The sequence below is a fragment of the Sitophilus oryzae genome, unplaced genomic scaffold, assembly GCF_002938485.1.
Source record: "Sitophilus oryzae breed Bouriz unplaced genomic scaffold, Soryzae_2.0 scaffold_381_pilon_pilon, whole genome shotgun sequence".
Classification (NCBI taxonomy): Eukaryota; Metazoa; Arthropoda; class Insecta; order Coleoptera; family Curculionidae; genus Sitophilus; species Sitophilus oryzae.
The window spans coordinates 2,633,180-2,659,902 of NW_022146953.1; the positions used below are offsets into that span (position 1 = coordinate 2,633,180).

The 26,723-nt window shown below is 32.8% G+C and overlaps 1 protein-coding gene across 3 annotated transcripts in view; it reads left to right on the forward strand.

Annotated features, from left to right (window-relative positions):
• The window catches only part of LOC115885312 (homeobox protein homothorax), a 394,897-nt gene that overhangs the window by 118,298 nt on the left and 249,876 nt on the right, over positions 1-26,723 (forward strand). For all 3 annotated transcript variants that reach the window (XM_030904184.1, XM_030904187.1, XM_030904186.1), the window contains one exon: positions 13,225-13,275. In XM_030904184.1, coding sequence (XP_030760044.1) covers positions 13,225-13,275 — 51 coding nt within the window. The remainder of the gene's footprint in view (positions 1-13,224; positions 13,276-26,723) is intronic.

Below are 26,723 nucleotides of genomic sequence, written 5' to 3' on the forward strand. Positions count from 1 at the left end.
CAACTTCAAAAATTCAGTTTAGGTACAGCTTCAATCGAAGCGGTCTAAAGTTTGGCGTTAATGTTATATTCCGTTGCTTACCTTGGTTATGGTTTTATGTTCCGTTTCTATCGGTTTCCTGAAAGTTTTCTTATTACGGAACACGGTTCCTGAAAAATATGGTTATAACTGTCACGAAATTAACCAGCGCGAGAAGTCTGTTTTTTCTGGTTTTGTTTGTCAATCAATGTCATTTATGTGGCTGAAATTAAGCAAATATTGGAAGTTCCAGTGAAATTCTCATTTAATTTCTAAAATTAGTAATAATATTTTGTATTTACATCCAAAAGCAAGGGAGGTAGGCAGTAACGGTAAATATATTTCATTAACTAAATAGAATTACTTTTTAGGACCATTTAAACTTATCATGCAGACATTGTTTCTTAAAGTCTTGAACATTTAAAGAAAACATGAACAACAACACAACAAGTAATCGTGAATGTTTTGTAAGCTATAAAAATATATATATTGATTAGATTTGTTTATTTATTATTGATCTGTTTTAATATCGGACCTGCAAATCTTCACTTGGGCTGTCTAACGAGTTTAACAGTTTATTAATAAAGTACTTTTCAATATTAAACTCCATTGAAAAGAAGAGGCAAACGTAAAACGTCTGGTTCGCCTGGTTTTGCAACGGAATACAGCCAGATCTGTGAAGTTTTACAAGTGACTTTTGATAACTCCAAATGTTTAAGAGAATGAAAGGTACATTTTAATCGTAAAACCTTTCAGGTCGCGAAAAAGAAACAACACTAACTTTTAATCTTTGGTTTCGCGCGCTTTATTCCTCTACACATACACAAACCGACCGGCACGAGATACGCACGTATAGATGGAGAGAAATAACCGCCATAAATATCTCGTCGGGATATTTACAGGCGGACATAAATTATTTTACAAGTCCCGTCGTAAATTAGAGAGGAGCAGTGCGACGTATGGCGTGGCAGCAGGTGATTCCGAACGGTTCGGAACGGTTCTGGGTCGGTTCTGGGACCCAGGCGATCACCCGCGGGGACCCAAAGCGTCGGGGGGCTCGTACCGTGTCTTTTTACCCAGCCAAACAATGGGAAAAGTCGCGTTTTGTTGATTTTTTAAATAAGTTAAATGTGGTCTGGCCAAAGATAACTGATAAAGATTTGATTGAATTTTTGAAAAAATATTTATCGACTTATTTTGTCATGAAATTAGGCATGTTTAAAAAATATCGATATATATATTCGTTATACTTTGTTAATTAAGATGTTTTTTTTTAAACGTCTCAAAAGTTTTTTTTTCCATTTGAAATAAAGGAGTAACTTGTTTTAAAAAGTGACTATTGATCCATATTAATTTTGTCTCACCCTGTACAACTTTTCGGGTCAAATTTCAGTTTGGTTTAATATACAATGGTTACTGTAATTAAATATCAGGCTATACAAGGTCAACTAAAATTTAGTAAGCTATTATCGAAGTTTAAAATTTACTCTTCATTTTCACAAAATGTGAAATATGTCAAAAACCTTAGATTTTAGGTATATGCTTCTTTAATAAAACTCGCCTTTAATTTTTTTCCTAGAATCCGAAAATCAATTAATATATAGGGTTCCATTAAAAAAAAACTTTGATGTGTAACTTTTTGGGGGACACCCTGTATAATTGTATATATTTTTATAAAATGCTTTCAGTTCAGTTTCAATCTACATATGCTGTCAAAATTTCATTTCGATATAAACTACCGTTCTCATTGGAGCTTCCGCGACGTATGAGAGGCGCCACCCTGTATATGTGTTATTACTCCATTATTTGTTACTCACTTTAATTCCGAAATGGTTTTATAATATTTAAGTAGTCACAAAATCTTAAAAATGACTAACGTTGACAGTTCGTATTCCCCTGCTTATCTCGACACCCCTCCCCTCATCACCCTGTCCCGAATTATCGATGCATTTTTGTTATTCTAACCCCCTGGGGTGGATTTGGTCCGCATAGTCGAGCCCGAAAAATCGTCGTTCCTTTCACCCTTCGCAGTTGTTGTTGCGAGGACGACCACCACAGCGAGCTCGGGCTTGAAAAGAACAAGCAAGGCAGAGCGCAGAGCATCCCAAAAAGCCCAACAATGGGCCGGCGGATGGATGCAGTTATGCATGGGTCGGTTTTGTGCAAAAATCGACCGAGGCACCATATGGTGGTTTTTTTTCCGTCTCCAGCTGAGATGTGAGAGAGATAGAAGACAGTGGAAGGGAGAAAATTAAATGAGAGTTTAGAAGCTTTAAGAAAATAACATAATTACCGTCACTGTCCTAATTATCGTCATATTTCGATATTTTAAAAAAAAATACGAAACCCAGGGAAAAGATTCCATAATAAAGAATTTTAAATAGTTGTTTTATATATCTAGAAACGGTGCAATACATCTTTTTTAAATGGCGCACTACATTTACGTGGAATAACGACTATTTTAGTTGAAAGTTAGACATTGACGAGAAACCACACATTTCTTATAAGCTAAGCAGAGCAACAGTCTTCTTGATTTTCTTTCACAGTAATGTAATTTAGTATACTAAGGTCCAAATGTAATTAATTACCAATGTAAGAGGTTTTCTTTTATGTATTTATACTTAGGACTGGCAAAGGTTAGTCTTGGGTCGAGATTTCCGTATGTAAGAAGAGTACAATGCGTTGATAACGTACTGAACAAAGAGAGAACAGTAAACACCCAAAACCAAACCAAACGTATGAAATAAACCGAGAAACTGTGCACATTGCTAAGAGACATAGAAGGGGATATAGCAGATTTTTCGCAATCGACCGGTGAACCCAATCAGTACCTCTGTACTTAAAGTACTTAAAGTTTTAGGGACGCATCATGTACATCTTGTACATGATGCGTTCAGCTTCACGATTTAATTACGTCTCTTACTTTATTTGTTTATTTGTTTATTTATTAACTAATCGTTGTAATTTTCTCTATAGCTTGAAAATTTTTAAGTGCAAGTTAGAAACACTTGCATTTTTGGTAAAATAAAAATATGTGGAATTTAGTTGGTGTTTGACAGTGGTTGCACTATTAGAACTTTGAATTCAAAAATCGATATCTCGAAATCTATTAGAAATAATTGATTGTAGTTTTTTCAAAAACTTTCTTAACATTTCTGCTCTATTTTCTACGCAGACAGTATGTGAAAATCTCTATAAATAAAAAAGTTACACGATTGCTTAAAATTGCTATGCACTAAAAGTAAACGGTTGTATAAAATTTTTGAATGAAAAAAAACTACCTTATCGAATTTTCCTTATTTACACATAAATATTGTAAAGCTTGTTCTTGACTCTTTCCAACCGTAGACCTAGCTAATGATAATGTTCCCTAATTACTCTGTAATAGTACTAGGCACTCTGTGCGTGGTTTAATGCAAATTACTCTCAATTACAACCTAATTATCATATTTAAAACTAAACATTTTTCAATTTTTTACCATATTACTTGAACCTAATTTTGTTTGTCATAATACACCCGACATATTATTGTATTTAAACACTCTTTACCTTATCTAATTATTTTCTAAATGATTGATAGTGATACGCGGTATGTATATCACGCAGGGAAATTATTGTGTTACTTTCCGGGCAGTTTTGACTAGATTGATTAAAGAAATTGTTTAATTAGTGTTTTAAAAGACGCTAATAGTGAGTATTAGAGTACAAAAACTAGGTCACTTGATTAAGTGATCTATTAAAACTTCACTATCGAGACGTGGAAACGGGAAACGTATTAATTTAAATTGAATTTGATTGGTGGCGTTTTTTTTTGTAATTAGATCATTTATGAAGTTTTAAAATATATATTTATAGCCTTTAATCGGTCGATTATAATGTGCGTTTAAATGATTTTAATAATTCTGTGTAGTTACCCGTATGAGTTTAAATAAATTAGTTATAATTTAGCATTTTTTTCGGTTAAATTATACCTAATTATTTTGAAAAATAATCAGAGAGTTATATCAACAAATTTAGGTAATAGTAATAATTTCTGTAAAGTGTTGAGTTGGGGATAAATTTTCTGATACCTAATGAATAATTTAGGTGTAATACTATTCTCCATCCCGCATAGTCTAATGCCGGGTCCAGACCAAGCAGACAAAACAACGACAAGACAGAAACATTCAAGTTTTACCAGAAAATTGCGACAAATCCAATAAATTTCTGCGACATTTTTATCTCATTTTTGTTTTGTTTCAAAATTCGGAAGAATTTCAATGTCCCGTCTCGAGTTGGTAAAGATCAAAGTATCTCTATTTTGTTCGTATATTTTACGACAAGTTTAGTGATTCCCACGAGACCAACAAGACGAGACTTTCATAAAGTCTTGCCGAAAATTGTAAAGGAAATGTTCAGTTTTCTAATGATTAGAATTTTTGAAAAGATTGAAAGAATAGAGATATTTCACCCTGTATACCCTGAATGTTTTTAAAATAAGCAATTCAAGCGTCTGTGCTGTCCCCCTCCCCCTCTATTACCCCCTCAATTACCCTAAAAAGGAAAGGGGGAACTGTGCCTATAAATTATTTAGCCAGTTTGCACCGTTGTGTAAATTCGGCATTAAATGTAATTAAAGGCCATTGAAATGGTACACGCGGAGAGGGCTTGGGGGAGCGCGGGCATTAAATATTCAATTTTAGCAATATTACAGCAATATTACGCTTGCATAATTGAACGCACTAATTAGGGGATCAGTCGATTAACGGTAATTTATATATTATTCAGTAATAAACAGTTTTTGTAATTGATTCGCTAATTAAAAAAATATTTTTGTTGGTGTAAATGATTAATGTTCTGATTCTTAGGTTACATTCTCTAGTTTTATTCTTTTTTCAAAAAGCCTTAATTCTCCATATAAACTAAAAACAAAATACGATTTTTATCACCTACTTAAAATATATTTATTTACAATCACGGGAAAAAATCCAAAACAAGAACTTATTTATTTTCCAAAACCGACTAGACGATCTTTTCTTAATTGAAGCTGAAGAAAACATGTGGTTTTTCTTTCTACACTATGTCTCTCCTTTTTTTTCTCTCTTTTCGACTAGTTCGGGATTAATATAAGTGGTACCAACGCTTAAAATCGAGGGGATTGTGTTACATATGCGTCGCAGATGCCGGGCTCGAATCTGGTCTGTAGGACGGCTAGGAGTCCATGCCACGCTAGAAAGAAAGAAAGCCTTTCGGAGATCGGGTTTCGGTACTATTTCGGGTCGGGATATTATTTTTGGACGTAGGGGAGGATCTAGGAGACCAAAATCTAGTGTTTCGTCGTTTTTCTTTAAAGAATATCTTAATATTTGGCTTCAAAGTATCGGTAGTTTAATTGAAGATTAAATTAGACTAGTTTTTTAATGGAAACTCTTTAATTTTGTAAAAAAGTTGTTTGAAATGAAAAAGGTGTCATGAAATCGGTATCCTACTATGGATTTCTTACTCAATTGTCTCCAAATTTACTAGCACAACAGGCTGGTTCTTCTGGTTCGTTTGGCAATTACACCATTTGTCGTTCAATCTCTTTTATGTTAGCAATAACAACTTGCACTGTCTGACGAGTATTAAGCAGCTAATTTTTTAAAGTATTTTTTAACATTCAACACAATTGAATGATGGATCAAGTATAGGCGTTGGCATTTCTACTATTTTTTCAAACTGTTCCGTGTTATATATTCAGGCTGAGACGACAAACGCCATATCCAAACTACTTCCATTTAAATTCCGAATAAATTATGAAAAGGAATACAAAAATTTTCAAAAATGGAAGCAATTAAAAAACGTGCGAGAAGAAATAAAGTTTTTAACCTATCCTCGCTGTTAAAGTATCTGGATAAAATATTTTCTGTAATTTCTTCTTTCAGTTTTTGAAAACATCCAATTAAAAAGCATGTGGATACTTTTTTTAATTATATTTTCGTGTCGGGTACCCAACTTTTTTTCTACCGTTGTATAATTAAACTATTTATATAATAGCACAACTAATTAGGACATACTTTTTACCTGATAATAATTGTAATTATTTCTAATGATAATGATAGTGATAATGATCAACAATTTTGTTCAGTGTTTTTTTTTAGTACATTCTTAATTTAACTACTATTGATAGTTTGGAATTGCTAATATATACCGTGCGATAGAATAATAACAATGTTACAGTCAACGACTTCAAATAAATAATAAATTTACTGGCTAAAAATATACTGGCCATGGTCTTCGAGCTGTAGCAAAGAGTAGATAAGACAAGAGACGACAGTTCGCGCGGTACCTTTCATGTTTGAGTGGTGGGGAGAGTGACCTCGTCTCGCTTGTCCCTTTAAATTTTCGTAATTTTTTCGCGGGAAATTTGAAACAGACTATTATTAAAACTTGCCTGTATTTCTTATAAATAGTTACTGTATGGGTAAAGAAATAAAGAGAAACGAAAAAAAAAAGAGTTTTCTAAATATTATATAAAATAAATTATAATTAGAAACATATTTGTCGGGGAATAAAGATAGTAAAAGCAATATTTTGTATATCGTTGGTAAAGAAGAGAAAGTGACCAAGTCGATTTGTAAGAAATGTTTTATTTACGTCTATTTTTTTACATATGGACTTGAACAAGTGTAATATCACAATGTGGAGTTTATGAACAAAAAAATAGAGTTGCTCAATTTTTATTTAATAAATCCTCGCGATTACAAGCTTTTGACCATGTCTTCGATCTATGGATTACATTTAGTTTAATAACATAATTATATAGTATATTTCTATAAAAATACTTTTCAGGATCCTTTGGAAAAGAGTGAAATATTATGTTTGTCGATGAATAAGATCTATTTTTACAGTCTTTATAAGCACACACATTGCCACCATCTCGTCTTTTCCTGCTACTCGTGTGTCTTGTTCAGTATTCATATTTAACAATAATTACAAATTAGTACGCAATAAAAACGATATTAAAATTAAACCTTAAAAACTCTCAAAACGATAATATATCGAAAAACACACTTTAAAAAAGGCAAAAATGCAAGAAAACAACTAATCAGATTTGTTTATGTTTAAGCCTGATTAGCACAGCTGATTAGCGTCCTAAAATCATAGGTTAGAATAAATAAAATACGCCGTTGTCAGATTTTCAGATTTTATCTGTTTATCTTTGAAATCGATCAACTTTTTAGTCATTCTGTTTCTTTGATATTATCAGTACATTGCGAAAAAAGAACCTAAACCAACCTAAACTAAAAATTTACATTTCCGTATTAACATACGTTACTTATATCCTTCTTATATTATTAATTCATTTTCAGAAAATCTTGTTTATTTTTCAAAGAAATATACTTGGCAACAGACAAAATGGGACTTGACGGGACCTTTAAATTTTAATATATCTGCGTCTCTCTCGCGAAATTCGACTTCTTTGTTCACTGTCGTCTCTTGTCTTATCTACTCTTTGGCTGTAGCGCAGTCCTCACAGTGTTGCCACGTCTCTTGCTGCTTGGCCTTGATAGTAGTTCCTGTAGCTTCCTAGAGTGTGGATCGCTACAAGCGGTGGGTCCTCTGCCATGGCCTTTCCACTAGCCTAGCCTTGACGCAGCCAGGGCAGTCGGCTGTCGTGCTTCTCGGCTGTCCATCACAGTTTTCGATTTCACTGATTTCACCGATGAACAAGCTCTCAGAGTATATCACGATATCTCCTATTGGTCTATCAGCGATTCTCCTTCGTATACAACTGTATAATTAAAATACTTGACTTTTCTGACATTTTACTGAGTTTATACGCTTTAATTCACTCCAAAGAAGAACAATAAACAAATAACAAACAAAAATTCTCCATTATATGCTATTAATCTATACCTTCCAACTAATACCCGATGCAGTAGATAAACTCCGGGCCATTGTAACGTTTCTTTCTCACTTCTTAATGTTTTTCTTTCTTTCCTCCTTGTTCTCCTCATCTAATTAAAGCAGTACAGACCTGTTCAACCTCAAACGTTGCCGATTATATCTTAATTAAAATTTGTAGCGACGCCATTTGCATATTTCTATTCGGCTGGCCTACATTTTAATGAGCGGCGGCTCTCAGTCAATTGGTCTGACGTTCGTTGCTGGCTGCACGATATATGTCGAATTGATAGACAGCCAGAGATAAGAAATGATTTTTATAAGAAGTGTTTTTAAGTATTTCGCTTCGATTTGTATTTATTTATATGGAATAGAGAGATCTAAAACCTAGTTTCTTATAGAAATACAGAATTATATAATTCCTTAACAGGAAACAATGAAAATTTGCATTTTAACAAAGTCAGCATCGCAAATACCATCAAGAAAAACTAGCTGCTCTATTATTAGATAATACCATTACTGTAGTACCTATTACGTTGAATAAAATAAGATTAAATAATGCCGATAAGAGCATAAATACAAGCGTGGTACGGGCATAATCGTAGATTAAATAACGCGCTTTGTTTATAGTAATAATTAGCATGTTAAATGGTTAATTATAAGCAACGCGTCCCTTTACTTAAATACATACGGATATATTATTATATGTAATAAGCCACGACCATGTTTTATGTTTATACTGAGATACGGTTAATGAGTTTTTTCTCGGTACATTTCACTGAAGTAAATTATTTTGATGATGGCGTTGGATCACAGGTAAAATTTTATCGGCATTCCCTAACATAAAAATAATAAAATAATCGTATATTCAAATTTTCCGCCAGATTTAGTTCATTCTTAGCACACTAGATAGACGGGAGTTAGCCTTCTTCTGTATGTTCTGTGGTAGAAATCCTATTTTAAACTAAAATCGAGTAGGTTTCCGAGAAGCTCTAATAGGAAACTTTATCGTTAGTAGGATTATTGGCAGATCGAGGTGGACCACTTATTTACAGTCACTCAAGTAATAAGTAAAAAGAGCAATCTAAACCAAGAGCTACATCTTGTGTTCGTGGACCTGCAGAAGGCATACGGCAGCGTTCCCCTTGTGAGACTTTGGGAAGCTATGGAAAAACCAATATAAATGTAGAGCTAATAAAAGCAGTAAAATCATTATATAAACAAACAAAAACTAGAATAAAAGTCGGCTAAAAGTTAACAACAGGATTTAATGGAACCAAAGGTCTGAAACAAGGGTGCTGTATTTCACCAACACTGTTCAAGATATATCCCGAACAAGTTCTCAAAGGTTGGAAGCAAAAATGTAGAAATATGGGAGTACCCATAGGGGATAACATGCTCTACACACTTTGCTTCGCGGACGATCAGGTGATCATAGCACAAGATTACGATGACATAAATTATATGACACGTAAGCTTATAGAAGAATATCAGAAATGGGGACTCGAGATCAATACTAACAAAACAGAATATATGTGTATCGGAGGAGAACAACAAGATCTAATGCTAGAAGAAGGGAAGAAAATTAAGTGCTGCACAAAATACAAATATTTGGGTATGCAAATCACAAATGATGGACTGTTGGATACAGCAATTAAAGAACGAAACCAACTTGGAAGGAATGCTATCACGGTATTGAATGGGATACTGTGGGACAGAAGCATAAACAACAAGAACAAAACTCTAATATACAATACCATCATAAAGAGTATAACCACGTACAGCTGTGAAGTCTGGCCAATTAAGGAAACAACAAAACGAATGCTGGAAGCTACAGAGATGGATTTTTGGAGAAGATCAGCAGGCAAATCAAGACTCGAGCGAATAACTAATGAACGCATAAGAGAGATTATGGAAGTTAAACATACGATAGTGGACGACATAAAGAACAGTCAACTCATATAGTACGGGCATGTCCAAAGAATGGCAGAAATAAGAATCCCAAAGTAAATTATAAACTGGAAACCTGCAGGAAGAAGAAAACCGGGTAGACCGAGAAGAAGTTGGCAGGAAGGGATTGACACATTTATGGAGGAAAGATCTCTCGGAAACGGTGCATGGAGAGCATCGGAAGACGCAGAACGTTTTAAACCGATTAATATATATATATATATATATATATATATATATATATATATATATATATATATATATATATATATATATATATATATATATATTATATATATATATATATATATATATATATATATATATATATATATATATATATATATATATATATATATATATATATATATATATATATATATATATATATATATATATATATATATATATATATATATATATATATATATATATATAGGATTATTGGTAGGTTTTGTCTTGTAATAATATCGAGAAAAAATAATAATTTTAGTTTTAAAAAGATTTTTTACAAGTGAAATTAAATTTTCGACTTCGCAATCATTATTTTATTGAAAAGTATGTGTATTATCAAAACAAAGACAATAAGTGTATATCAAACTTAACATAAATAAGAATAAACCAAGGATACCCATATGGTAGTTAAATAAGAGGAAAAAAAAGATATGTCTGCTGAATAGGATCAAATATGCACACTGTGCTTTTGTTAATATTTGTTTTAGCAGTGTTATTGAACAGGAAATGGATAATATTATCGTGTACAGTAGCGGCGATTATTATAAAAAAATATACTATAATTTTTCAACATTATTAAAATATATTTAAAATAATATAATTACAATATTTTTATTATTTAATTTTATTCTAATGAATTAGTATATAGAATTTGTTGAATGTTTTGTTTGTTTTTTCCATAGCAATTGTTAAAATTGCCTTATATCTCTCAAAAATAGTAGATAAAATAGTACTTTAATCGCAAAGGTTCTAGTTATTCGGGATTTAAATGGAAGTAGTTTGGATACGGCATTTGTCGCCTCAGCCTGAATATCTGTTGGTAATTTACTTATTTCGTTTTGAGCAATTTCTGGCTCCAATTCAATCAGCAATCGACACGAAGAAGAATTAAAAAATATTGACTCAAAACTGACAACTAAAGAGGCAGCTTTATTTGAATCAGTTATTTGGAAAAGGGCACAAACAACAATTTCGGCCATTTTGGTTTTATGCGATTTTTATATAATTTTGTTGAAGACCTGCCATTTGGTATGAAACGGACACAAAATATCACGCCACAACTGCATTAATTTGATACCCGCTTTACTGCGTTTGGTTCGAAAAGGTTACATGTGACACCAATGTGACCTTTTCGAACTGAACTTTTTTGAACTTTCCGATACTCACCCGTACATGAGGGACAAGCATTAAAAGGTCCCAATGAAGTATGTACATTTTTAGACAACTATTTATCAGAAGTATATTAATGAGTTTGTCTCTGACACTATAGACGAGCTCTAGATATTTTCTGACGGTTGCCCCGGACAAAACAAGAATCATACCGTGGTACGATTCTTGATGGCATTGGCGGCAAACAACAGGTTTAAGAAAATTGTACATTATTTTCCCCTGAGAGGGCATTCTTTTAACGATTGTGATAGAGACTTTGTGACCGTCAAACAAAAACGAAAAGTCGATAGAACCCATCAAGAATATATAGAGCTCATCAAAAAGGAAGGCATCCGTATTTGGCAAGTTTGAAGTGAAGGAAGTACTAAATTCGCAAATAATAGATTACAAAAAATGGTGGCCAACACATACAATACATACGCGTTTGAACACAAAACAATACATACAAAAAAAACTGTTCAGTCTATTGAGACACAAAGAAGAAAGGTCCCTAGAGATCAAAAAGTAAACTTTCAGATTTCACAATACAATACACAAAAGATTCAGATACGACTCTTCACAAAACAATACATTCAGATACGACTCTTCAGAGTTACAATAGATTCAGATACGACTCTTCAGATCCTGGAGAGCTTATTGTCTCTGAATATATAGATGGTCTTGTTAGGTCATCTTTTTCATTAGCCAAACCTGCCTATACTGCCAAAGTCCCCATCAATGTAAAAAGAATTAACAATTTGAGATCCCTAATCCAGTATATCCCCGAGGAAAACAAAGAATTTTACAATATGATATTTGACTGGCCAACAACGGCCTCCGAGGAGATAGCTGAAGACGACTTTTAATACTGTTGTAGAATGTAGAATGTAGACCCAACTACATTCTACATTTAATACTGTTATAAAAATTCTTCGCTATTATAAGCTTACTTAAGTTAATAAATGATATCTACACAACTATATTTTTTTAAATATATTATGTTGGATTTTTATTTTCATTGTTTCATTCTGGAATAAGTTTAGAAAAGGACACAAATGAAATAAATATAAACATTTTTTTATCATATGTCTTTCAAAAATCTTTGAAAAATTACTGCTAGTAGGGACCTGACATATCAATGAACCTACAAAAATATGTGCCTAACTAAAATGTGCACGCGATCAGATTTAAAAATGTTTTTTCTTCCTACTGTAAAATTTATGGTTAGGTAGATGTGCCCTTTTCTAAATAACCGATTCATTTATTTGTCAAATTACATAGAAACCAACGCCAACCCAGCACAATATTTTTTCTACTCGTAATAAATTCCTAGAAATAATAATTTCTGAATATTTTTTAAAACGTAACACGCTATGGAAAAAAAATATTGTTTTATACACGGCGATAAAATTTAATTATCCTCTCCCGAAATTAATTCATAACAATAAAAACCAAACAATCAACCATGGCTTGTCTCGGGTGATTTCGATCTGTTTCGGATGTTTTACGAAATATTTCCAGAAATAAAAAATTTAAAATTAACGTTTCGAATGCCAAAACTCCCCCCGTTATCAGACCTATTAAATCTGGCCGAAAATGACTGAGGACCCGTCAAAAAAAGTCGCCTTCGACGACGGGAGGCACGTGGTGGTACCTCTGGTAGGTGGTACCTGGTCCCGGCGTAATGATATCCTACGGAACCGTCACCTTTATCGACATTATTCGATCAGGCTTCCTGACTTTGGTACGCCCCTGACCGTAATGACCGTGGTGCTGCCGTTAAATAACACAGTGCCGCCGTGAAATAATAGGGTCCCCCCGGTTTGCGTAGCACCCAGTATTTTATATTATAATCACGTCATGCCGACACTTAAGAAAGGAAGAAAAAAAGGAGTGAACAGATTTCAGAGAGCAAGAAGCATATTAAAAATGTTTTTTTTTTTATTTAATATTATATTCATTCTTTTTATTGTTATGATTTTTACTGATTTTCTGTTGTTGTTTCAGATACGCCAAGAAAAACCTTATTACATAGCAGACCCAGAAGTAGATTCATTAGTGAGTACCATTTAGTTTAATTAAATTTGTTTGTTTATGATGTTATTGTGTCGCGTGATTTTTTTAACACGCCATACGTCATCACACTGTCGACTTTTTTATATGAGAGCGTCTGTTAATAACAAAATTTAATGAAGCCTTCGCCTAAGCTAATAGGAGCTTTAATTTAATAGCTTTTAGAGAGTGGATAGGAAATTTAAAAAAAAAATAACTTAAAACAGGGCCTATAGTTACACTTCATTATTTATTAGAAATTATATACGGTATGTTAATAATTATCTCATATATCAATATACAAAGACTGATTTATGTGGCCACTAACTAACTTCCTACCTGTCAATCTTGTACCTATCAATCTTGTGGTTTGACAGATGTAGTACATTGTTTACTATATTTTTGTTTACATTTCAAGCATTTTCTTTCTAGTTTTGAATATGCTACTTCCCTACTATTTTGACGTTGAATTTGTATTGTATAATGTCCAGTATGTCCTTTTTATGTATTTAAAAAAAAATGTCTGTACCTCTCTAGCGGATTCATCTGCAAACAAAATCCAATAAGAGATTATTCTCCTTGCCTCTAGCTGATATTTGGTGCCTCTATCATCCATATAGTTGAAGTTCTTCACTCCTTTACGTGAACCACTCACACATTTTTTTCTTTCAATACAATCCGAAAAAAAGTTTTAGATAGATAGAAATACATACTTAACTATCAATTCGAAGTTGGTCAAAGAAGGCCTAGAGAAGCTGAAGAAATTAGGCAAAAATAACAAAGTCCTCCTACCCACCAAGAGAGAGATGGCAAATGAGACTGAGGAGATGCGGGAGAGAATGAAAGCGACTTGATATTCAAAGGCAGATGATTGTACATTTTGTTGGCATTGTACAGTATTGAACCTTTAACTAGTTCTGAGCTCGGGGTTGGCAGATAAAGATCGTGCTCTGCATTCCTAAGTGGAAATATATATATTACTTTTTGCACCTGATCTTCTAGTCTTTTGGTCAACGATATCAGCTCTTCCCGATCTCTTACTAAGATAACTAAATCATCATCTATTACTACATTCTACATTCTACGTAAAACTCGAATTTACTCGAATATTTCTTCTCCTAATAATTTTAATACTTCAAAATTACATTCAAAAATTAATTCAAAACTCCCGCCACCACCAAAAAAGGGGCTAACGTCCTCTGCTCTGCCTTATTTAATATTCCTACACCAGTCAAGGCGAAATTCGATCTAAAAAGCGCCATACGTTGATCGTGAACGCGTCACGCGTGACTCCAGAGTGTGAGTAGAGAGCGTGAGGGTGTGTACGAGCGTGTGACGCGTACTCTCGGCCCTTACGTCAATAATAATATCGTTACTGATGAAATTTAATTATGGAATTAGCGAAGGGACCCCTTTATTTTTCGAAACGCCCTCACTTTGGTGATTCTCACATTAATGAGATGATAATTCGCGATGGTGCGGGCGAAGGTTTTAGGGTAGGATGATGCAAATAACGTTAAGCAATTGATGGTCGCTTAGTGGGTGAAGATTTTTTCTGCTCCGGTGCATTTTAAAAATAGTTTTTCTTGGCAAGAAAAATTGGGTATAATCGATTTACATAAAAAAATTCATAGAAGATATTGCAGATCTATTGTGTTCCCCTTTCTTGAGTTACAACTCATCATACAGTCTCAGAGCTTTGACAAAAGCCAGTATCTGAGACGGTTTTATAGAGGTTAGTTTTCCATATCCGATATCAGTCGTATAAAAATTTATGGCAGGAATGGTTATACAGGGTGGTCCGAACTGTATTCCGGAAACTTCGGCAACATGTTCTGCAGATAAAAATAAGTAAAAAAGTTCATATAAATGTATGTCCTAAAATGCTTAGTTTCGGAGATACAGGGTGTAGAAGTTTCATTTTTATTTCGATTTTTTCCAAATAATTTCTGAAGTAACATCAATATTTGGATGAAAATTGGTGTCTGGGAGGTTTTTAACATAAGAAATTTGATTTCGATGTCAATATGGCTCCTGCTTGTAGAGGGCGCCACCTACGTATTTTTTAACTGGTTTGAAGTGTAATAACTTTTCGTCCGTACCTGTATAAAACTAGCTAGTTAAAAAATATACATTTACGACGTTTTTCACACAAAAAAAGTCTTTTGGTAAAAATCGCTACGAGTAATGGTTCTCGAGATATTTGGAATCGAAATTAGCAATACCTGTCGTCATTGATATAAATTAAACATATTGACTAAATAGTTATTAGACTAAAATCATAAATTTGAAATGTTTTTGTGCCAAAGGTTCAACAGAAACTGTTTTATCACAATTTTTTCGAAGAAAAATTTATGATTAGTTTAAAAAAATAAAAAGTTCCCAAATTTCTCATTTCAGTCAAATAACTATCTACTCTACATGTTTATTTTTAGTCAATAATGACATGTATTGATTATTTCCATTGTAAATATCTTGAGAACGGTTGCTCGTAGTGATTTTTACTAAGAGACATTTTTTACGTAGAAATTCACGGAAATGTACATTTTTTCACTCAGTAATTTTATACAGGTACGGACGAAAAGTTATTACTCTTCAAACCAGTTAAAAAATATGTAGGTGGCGCCCTCTACAAGTAGGAGTCATATTGACATAAAAATTAAATTTCTCATGTCAAAAAACTCCCCCACACCAATTTTCATCAAAATATTTACGTTACTTCATAAATTATTTGGAAAAAATCGAAATAAAAATGAAATTTCTACACCCTGTATCTCCGAAACTACGCATTTTAGGATATACATTTATACGAACTGTTTTACTTATTTTTATCTGCAGAATATGCTGCCGAAGTTTCCGGAATACAGTTCGGACCACCCTGTATATTAAATAATATATTATTAAAGTCTTCCAGGTTCTTGAGTTCCGCTTGGGGGAAGTTGGGTTTCAGTTGGGAAGCTAGAAAGAACCATTCTCTACTCCCAAAAACGGTCATACTCCTTATCTGAAGACAAAACTTGTATTGATTGGCTTCAGAACCCTCTGTATATAAATTTAAATCAATTTTCTTAATTCTCTTCAAATATAACGAAATTTTCCGACATGCGACAACCTCGCAAGCCCTTAACGACCATTCGGGCTCGCGTGTGGTCCATACCGGCGCGTCGGCAACTCCAAAAGCATTTATTTACCGCGCGGACATAAAAACGAATGTCCAGTACTCTTTTTTATAACTGTACGACTTGTTAATAACAAAATAAAATGGACGTACACATGTAGGGACGGAACGACCCGGGTATTTAGCGGAAGTTTACATTTTACAACGTTTCGAGTACTGTCAGGCCCTAATGAAAACGAAAGACCGATTTTTTCGAAGTTTTTTGCAAGTAATTTCGTGCGGAAACTGGCTAGAAACCGTGTTCGACTAGGTTATGTCTGTATCACGTGTTGTAGCATTGTCAAAATGGACGAAAAAAATGCTCACTGTGATTTATAGGTTCGTTATGTCTAGTGTGGATTTTTTGCGACGATGTCAAAAATTGTGTTTTGAGGTTTTTGAAATGAATTTACTAGCTACATCATGGTGTGTTTTATATTTTTTGTGAAAGCGTTTCGAAATTGACAGTTTTTGATATTTATTTGAGATTCGAAATGACATTCTTTTGAAATTCAATCAGAATTCATGAAATTCTCAACATGTTTTTCTTTGACCTAGGTTTCAAAGTTGTTGTAGGTGATCTCGTTTAAGTTTTTCGACTTCTCGGGCATTAACGTGGATAGCGCAGTTTCAGCAGCTCGTTGAATATCCAAAGACTCGTCATTATCACTCATTTTTTCACAACACTTTGTAGGACATACGGCGACGTTTGAACCTAGAACCAATAAATATTTTTTTTCTGAAGATTTCTGTTGTCAGGATATTATATTATAATGTTATACAGTTTAGTTATTCGCCTGACCTTTTCTGATGTTTCTTTCATGTATAAAGAATCGTTTGCAATGAAGACTATAGTAATTCTGAAAACAATAACAAGTAAGAACAATCTTTGGATTTTCATGGGGATTTTAACAGGATACTGTCTCCTCAATGAACACTTCAGTAGACTGAAACTAAGAAAGGATGCAGATTCTGTGGAGACAATGGGAAAACACCAGAGCATCACATCACTGAGTGCGCTGAGTCGACAACCATTCATACCATAAACTTCAGATACTGGCTTTTGTCAGTCAGACTCTATGAAAGGGGAGACACAATAGATCTAGTCTTAGTCTTTTTTGCCTTGCTTAGAGTTGAAGCTGCTAAGGATGTATTAACAAACGAAACCAATCCATATCCAAAACTACCGGAAACACGACAGGACACAGACTGGATTTTCCGAAAATTTCCCATCGAAAAACACTATCAACCGGCGGGAAAATTTAATTCGAGCGTGAAAAAATCGGAAAAATGCCATCGGATATTTTCGGCCGTGACTTTTCGCGAATTTTCACGCGCCAAATCAGCGACGAATCCGGTGGAAAACAATAAATATATAATAGGAATTCGCGCCAACAATTTCCGGGCCAAACATTTAGTCCGGGACCGGGTCCGGTCAATCCGTCAGCCGCGTGATTTAGGATAGGGCCAAGGGGGAAGAAGGGGGTATGAGGGAGTATTGGCGGTCACCGGGAGGGGGTGATAGGGAGGGGGAGATGCGTATAAAATGAAAATTCGGGACGGGAACGCAGGAGGGGGTTGTTTGAGGGAGTTAGAGGAAGATGGGGGGGTAGGGGGGGTTCCGAACGGACGATTTTTGCCGATGGATGGCCGAATCGGGATTTAATTAATTTTCGAACCGTGTGAGGAGTGGGGAGGATATACAGGGGGGCGCACCTCATTGACCTCGGTAAATTATACAAAAACGGAAAGATGTAGAAACGAAATATTTTATGAGTATATGTGGGAAGGCAATGTGCATAATTTAAAATTATTTTGAAATGTAGGGGGTGTGTACTAAGAAAAGTTTGTTAACACTCGGTACATTACTTTTCGGAATTAATTCTTGTGCTAACTTTTAAGCCAGAGAAATAAACTTTACTAACAAATTTGATTGCTTCCTTATCAGAGGTACAATTTAAAAATAATTTTACAAGATACAGAGTGTCCGAAATAAGTAAAAAATATCAAAGTTGTATATACAGTGCATTCCATTTAAATTAAAGAAGTTATTGCCGTTTGAAGCTAATAATTATTTAAAATAAATTTTTAGACACTCTGTATAAGGTAGTATTATTTTTATTATTGCAACACAATAACTGGTCAATAAATAAACTTCATTAAATATTTAGTATTAAAAACATTGATACCCTTGGAGAAATGAAGCTTTAACATTTTTACTGCAATTTCACAAAATTGAAAATATTTCAAAAACGGTAAGGTTTAAGTATAATAAACCTTAATCAAATTTACCTTTATTTTAATCGTAGAAACTAAAAATGTAATAATATACAGGGTGTTCCATTTAAAAAAATACAACTTTGATATTTTTTATTTATTTGGGACGCTCTGTATCTTGTAAAAATATTTTTAAATTGTAGCTCTAATAGTCCTTCAACGAACCCCAAACTTACAATTTGTAAAAATATCATCGTTTAGCCACAATACTCCGTGTCGTATGTGGTGAACAACCCTGTATATTTTACAATTATTTTTCGATCTATTAAAGTATTTAAGCGTTACAACAGCAAGCGTAACTTTGTACTTATTTGATGAATAGGTATAGGGTATATTTCAAAGGGTATATTTGATTTAAGAATACCAACTTTTTTATAGGTTAATAGAAGTGACATAATAGATCTGTACGGTATATTAATTTCGCTGTAGCATATACAACTAGTAGTGGGAACTATCGAATGAATACTATCGAAACATTCGATAGTTGTAATTCATTCGAATAATTCGATAGTTAGTAAGAAAACATTCGTTGAAAACTATTCGAATAAAAATTATATAATAGATCCGTCATCTGCCTTGAAATATTGTATTCTAGTAATTCGGCAGCAAAAACCATTCATTTATAAAATTCATTTATTCGTCAGGATCGATTATAATAAAATATTAACTGAATTTTAGTTGTCGCCCGACGTAGGTTTCTTTCCGAGAAACCCGACAGCTATGAAAGAAGCCGGCATCTTTGATTTTTTGCGGAGTCAGATATAGATAAGGACACATTATTTTTTTTATTGAGGTGCTAGTATTTACACAGAAAATACATTATGAAGGGCGCTGTTGCCATATTTTGGTATTAGTTGATATTAGCAAAGAATATTATTGTTTGGCTTTAGTTAGTTAGGGATAGTATGTCTATATATTCTGCTTTTTTTTTATTAATATTCTGTTGTTACATTGCATAAATATTTTGGATGTAGGAAAATGATTTTTAATGTTTTTAAGCAAATACTGGTTTAATAAATAAATAACAACAAATTTTAAAATCATGAAATATAAACATTTATTAATTTTCTAAGCATGCAGTGTAATGGAAGGAAAATATAAATAAAAAATTAGAAATCAAAATTATTTATATTAGGTGCTTTATATTACTTTTTATATACTATTTAAAAATTATATTTACTTTTACTGGCATTTACTTTAAAAAATAAATGAAATATTTCTTCGCAAAAAACTACATGTTAGAGAATTAGCATAAACAAAATACAAACATCGTTAACTTTTTTTTTAAATTGGCACGTGTAAAACTTTCATTTTAATTTTCTCACCCCATAGTTTGAGTTCGATAACCCCCCATTTACTTAACCACATTACTTAAATATGATTATTAAGTTCCAACTAATTCATATTATTAAAACATCTAAAATGCAAATATGTATTTTTAAAATTAATTGTAAGTTCATCTCATCCCTCTTAAAAATTGCTACTTCTCAAAATTTCCCATTAAAAAATAGACCATATACCATATAAAATTAAATAACTGAAAGATCGGACTACGGAAAACAACACAAATTTTCGGAAAAATTTTGACCACCTGCACATGCACACAATCGTCAATAAATAAAATTAAAAAATAACTACTATTTTAGTATTTTAACTATTTTAATAAACGCAAAAATAGCACAGTATTTATACGGCGAAGTTATAAAAATTTGGAAGAACTAATAATGCACTGACGTACACAAAAATCAAACGAATTCTAAATTTCATTTATCAAAAGCATTCGATAGTCGTGGCTCAACGATAACCATTTAGTCGCACGGCGAGGTTGTCACATATATGCTTTAGTATACAAATGAATGAATGATTTTATTCGAATAAAACCATTCGATAGTTGAAATCATTCATTCATTAACCATTCGATAGTCTAATTCATTCGATAGTTCCCATCGCTATATACAACAAATTTTTATTAGGCGGTTTTCAATGAAAAATTATGATAGAAAAAAAACACAATTCCACGCCGACTACAAGTCTTACCCGAGTATATTTATAGAAAAATAGCTCAATTAACAACAAAACAATATCTTTTAATTGATATTTCTAGTAAGTACAAGGCTGTTTTCAATTAATCCGTCACAATCTCGACGAAAAATAAATAAATAACGTATGTTTTTACATGAGCTTTTGCGATCGACGCGGCTCATAAATATTTCATTTTATTTATGTTTTAAATTGTTAATTGCAAAGATTATCTGTTACAAGCGGGAAAATAAACGAAAAAAAATATTATCAGGATTTATTGGGTTTGGTCTTTTTACTATTAATATTAAAAATAAATCGTGATAATTTTTAATTTGGATTCTGATGGTATCTGCTATGATTTTGAAGAAATTTAATGAACAGTGCTTTCCATAAAATCAATAAAATGAAAAATATACGAAATAATATACATGTACTGATATCTTTCGAAAATCCACAACTATGAAACTATGAACTCTTCCCGGACACAAACGGTACATTGTGAGACAGGAAATTGTAGAGAGAAACAAGCCCTATAACATAGGATACAACGTTTTAATGAACAGTGCTTTCCATAAAATCAATAAAATGAAAAATATACGAAATAATATTCATGTACTGATTTCTTTCGAAAATCGACAACTATGAAACTATGAACCCTTCCTGGACACAAACGGTACATTGTGAAACAGGAAATTGTAGAGAGAAACAAGCCCTATAACATAGGATACAACATTTTAATGAAAAGTGCTTTCCATAAAATCAATAAAATGAAAAATATACGAAATAATATTCATGTACTGATTTCTTTCGAAAATCGACAACTATGAAACTATGAACCCTTCCTGGACACAAACGGTACATTGTGAAACAGGAAATTGTAGAGAGAAACAAGCCCTATAACATAGGATACAACATTTTAATGAAAAGTGCTTTCCATAAAATCAATAAAATGAAAAATATACGAAATAATATACATGTACTGATTTCTTTCGAAAATCGACAACTATGAAACTATGATCCCTTCCCGGACACAAACGGTACATTGTGAGACAGGAAATTGTAGAGAGAAGCAAGCTCTATAACATAGGATACAACATTTTAATGAACAGTGCTTTCCATAAAATCAATAAAATGAAAAATATACGAAATAATATACATGTACTGATTTCTTTCGAAAATCCACAACTATGAAACTATGAACTCTTCCCGGACACAAACGGTACATTGTGAGACAGGAAATTGTAGAGAGAAGCAAGCCCTATAACATAGGATACAACATTTTAATGAAAAGTGCTTTCCATAAAATCAATAAAATGAAAAATATACGAAATAATATTCATGTACTGATTTCTTTCGAAAATCGACAACTATGAACCCTTCCCGGACACAAACGGTACATTGTGAAACAGGAAATTGTAGAGAGAAACAAGCCCTATAACATTTTTTTTTCCAAGGTATACACACTTCTTCACTTTGATTAAATAATATCTCAGCATATTATTAGAGTTTTTTAACAGCTATTAGGATTATGTTATGTTATCTCAATTATTGGATTCAAAACTAAACCTTGCTCTTCTAAAAAATTACAGCCCATTAAAAAAGGTTGTTTGCATGTCAACGTTTTTTTTTTAAATGCGATCAAAGACCTTTTCCAAAGCTAGTCAGACTATTATTGGAAATATGTGCGTGAGCAACGAACAACTTAATTTTGAGGCATGACAAATTTTTGTAATTTTACATTTTCAGACTGGCGCCGCTGTCAAATCGTTTGATTTCTTTAAAATTCAGAATTAGAGTATTTATCTGCAAGTCGAACACAGTTGTTCCATTCGTTTCTCAAAGCAACTCACTGTACTTTTTACCTCCCTGTAACTTTGATGTAGATAAAGCAAGAATATATGTACTATACAGGGTGGTCCGAACTGTATTCCGGAAACTTCGGCAGTATATTCTGCAGGTAAAAATAAGTAAAAAAGTTCGTATAAATGTATGTCCTAAAATGCTTAGTTTCAGAGATACAGGGTGTAGAAATTTCAATTTTATTTCGATTTTTTCTAAATAATTTCTGAAATAACGCCAATATTTGGATGAAAATTGGTGTTTGGGACTTTTTTGACATGAGAAATTTGATTTTGATGTCAATATGACTCCTACTAATAGAGGGCGCCACCTACCTGTGTTTTAACTGTTTTGAAGCGTAATAACTTTTTGTCCGTACCTGTATAAAACTACCGAGCGAAAAAATATACCTCCCTGTGATTTTTTACGTAAAAAATATCTCTTTGTAAAAATCGCTACGGGCAACCGTTCTTAAGATATTTAGAGTGGAAATAGTAAATACATGTCATTATTGACGAAAAATAAACACATTTGAGTAGATAGATTTTCCAAGAGACCTTTTTTTACGTAAAAAATGTCGTAAATGAATATTTTTACTAAAATCAAATTTCTCATGTCAAAAAACTCCCAGACACCAATTTTCATCCAAATATTGACGTTACTTCATAAATTATTTGGAAAAAATCGAAATAAAAATGAAACTTCTATGCACTGTATCTCCGAAACTAAGAATTTTAGGGCATACATTTTTTATCTGCAGAATCCGCTGGTTAAACAGGATGGTTAAACCAAATTTAAACAGGTTTATTTCAACGATAAAAAATGTTTTTACAAATTTAATCAACAAATCTAAACATATACATAGCAGGTTACGATAAAAATTAAAAGAAACGTCTGTTTTCATCCTCTGCAGTTTTAAGCTCTTCACAGACATTCACTTTTACGGCCTTGCCGAACGAATTGCATTTTTACAACTCTCAACATTGTATGGAAATGACCGTAGACAGTGGGGCCTCAGCCCCAAAACGATAATTAGCAATTTATTTTGCCCCACTACCAAATTGAGTTGCTTGACCCGAGCCTTTTACTACTCACTACCTTCTCCTCGAGCTGCCACACGTTTATGGCCCATTTAAATGGCGTAGAAAATCAATACAATACGGCTTAGTTAGTTTGGTTTCGTTATTTTGTTTTATTTTTGTATCTTGAACGGCAGAATAATCAATATAAATAGTCTAGTACAAAGTTACAGAAAGACAGAAAAGATATTCTAATAAATAAGACAACACTGGAAAGAGTAGAAGAATATACAGGGTGAGTATATTTCGGCTTTTAAAAAAAAATCTAGTTACGACACGACACAGTTTTCACATTTTTGAAAGTTATAAGAGAACCAAGATACGAAGGGGATCAAAATATAAAACATTTTAAAATTCTCCTTGTATTTCAGGAACTGAGACGCCTAGGACAAATCTGCGTGTATCATTTTCTAATTTTAAAGAAATCAAACACAATTTGACAGCACCGCACGTCTGAAAATGTAAAATTACAAAAATTTGTCATGCCACTAAATTAAGTTGTTCGTTGCTCACGCACATATATCTAATAATAGTCCGACTAGCTTTGGAAAAGGTCTTTGATCGCATTTAAAAAAAACGTTGACATGCAAACAACCTTTTTTAATGGGCTGTAATTTTTTAAAAGAAAAAGATTTAATTTTGGATCCAATAATTGAGATAACATAATCCTAACTGCTGTTGAAAAACTCTAATAATACGCTAAGATATTTAATCAAAGTGAAGAAGTGTATATGGGACAAAATATTTCTTTAAAGTCACAGCAAAATCCAGAATCCGAATTAACAATTATAAGGATTAATTTTTTACTATCCGAAACAGCGTTACATCACACAAATCTCATATTTGAGGGTTTTATAGTTTCAATAACTGCACTATTAAAAACTAAAATACTATGCTATCAACATCGAAATTGCGTTCAATTCAGAGCGAAAACTTCCGATTTCTCCCGTATCGAGCGCTGCGGTCGGAATTTTTAAAATCAACTGCAATGCACCAAGCCCAAGAACAGTTAACCTAATAGGACTGCTGATTCAGCCAAAGGTGTCCGCCAGGTGCATGCGAAAACTACTCGCTTTGTGACGTTATTGTAGCCCTTGTCATGGTTATTAGTCCTTATCCGACAACCAATAATACACACACGTGCATTATTGGTTACCGAATGCAAAACGTTCATTATTTAGTTTATTTATTTAAACACCTTATATGTATGCAGTATAGAAAATTAACTGTATAAATCGTATTAAATACTCGGATAATGCATTTTTAAGAACAGCAGTTCCCAGCATCACCTTTAGCAAGCATTCTTTTTAGAGTACTTCCATATTTTGCTTTAAAATAATTAATAAACAAAATCGTGGGCACTTAGTATGCACTTTGTCACAATCCACAACACAAAATGAACGTATTTATACACTCTATAGCTCTAAAAACTTTAAAGACACCTTTTTCACATTTAAAATTGACAAAATAATTAACTCAAAATTTCTCAGCTGTTATTTTTATAAGTTTACCATAGGCAACTAATAATACACACTATCATTACAAGGCCACGAAGGCTTTGACAAGGGCTACAATGACGTCACAACTGTCAGCTGAAGCGCGGGAAGAGGCGAACGTACGTCTTATGAGGATGAGCAATCCTTTGCACCAATCCTACCTATATTTTAATTCTTCTTATTATTATGAAGTTAGACCAAAACTGTTCGTTTTTACGTCCGACGGCTCTTTGTTTATGCAATACCGCTGCATCCAGAGTAAAAAAATAGCGCCATTTTAAATAAGCTCGATCTTTGTTTAGAGCTTTGTTCCTGTAAGACGGTGTGTTTCCACCTAGACCAAAATAAACAAATCGTCCTTTTGAGATATCTCTGTTTAGATTCCAGCTAGGGATTTAAATAAACCGATCTGTTAGATAAATAAATAACTTCGATGAGCGCAAATTCGGTGTAGAATAAATAGTTAGGCTGTGTACTAGTTAGGGAACGTGCCAGTAGATTTAAGTTTCTAAGTTTGTTTGCTATAGACAAAAAAAAATAATATACGACAATGTCATTATGACACATTTAACATTGTAATTTGTATGTCATTATGGCTTTCATAATAGCACTAGTGCTATTATGAATTCATCAGGGGCGGGAAAGTGAAATAGCAAAAGCGGTTCCACCGTTTCCATAGAAATTTAAAATAAAATAATTCCAGCCTCAGGCGCTAGGTGGTAGTGCAATTAATTTTTTGGTTAAGAAGTTGCTACTAGTTATTGCCAGATGGCGTTAAATCAGAATTTTTTTGTAGTTTCCATAGTTTCCAACGGCCATTGTCATACTATTGTCAAATTCTCAAAAAAATATTGTCGTTGTCATAGCGCCAATCATTAATGATTATCAAAACGTTTTTCAAACTATAATTTGTTATATGTGTTTTAATTAGACAATTCCTTTTGTTTGTGGCCCTAAAAATATAATGTGAGTCTTTTATTTTTGCCATCATTTAAGTACCTATTTATATTTACTCCATTTACAAAACTTTGGCCGTATTACGTTGGTCTTGTTTTATTGGAATAAACGATGTTTAAATATTTGACTTATAAATAAAAATTTTAAATAATAAATAATATTTACACATGTTTGGCTTTAATTTTATTTAATAATTGTATAAATTATACTGTTAAATCTTATTTTTTACACATCACAACGATACTTGTTATTAGTATTGTTGAATTTGTCTAAAAAATAAGATTTAATAATCAAATTTAATTATTTTAGAGTAAAATTCAATAAATACGCTCATTTAAAAAGCCCGCGCTTCGATCCATTTAAAACAAGCCCTACTCAATAGATGGCGCCACTTCTGTAGGACCATTTTTCAGTATGGCAGAGTCCATTCTTTTTCTAGCTAGGTATATTCTTTGGAATTCATAATAACACGCAAGTTTTAAAATAAAAGACAGGCAAAAAAAGGTAAATCAAGTCCCACTATCAATGAAACTTTTGTCAGGAAATAAGTCTTATCATCAGCTTCCAACAAAAAACGAGTTATGTCTTCTTTTCTCAAAATTCTCGATTTTTTTGACCGAAATCCTT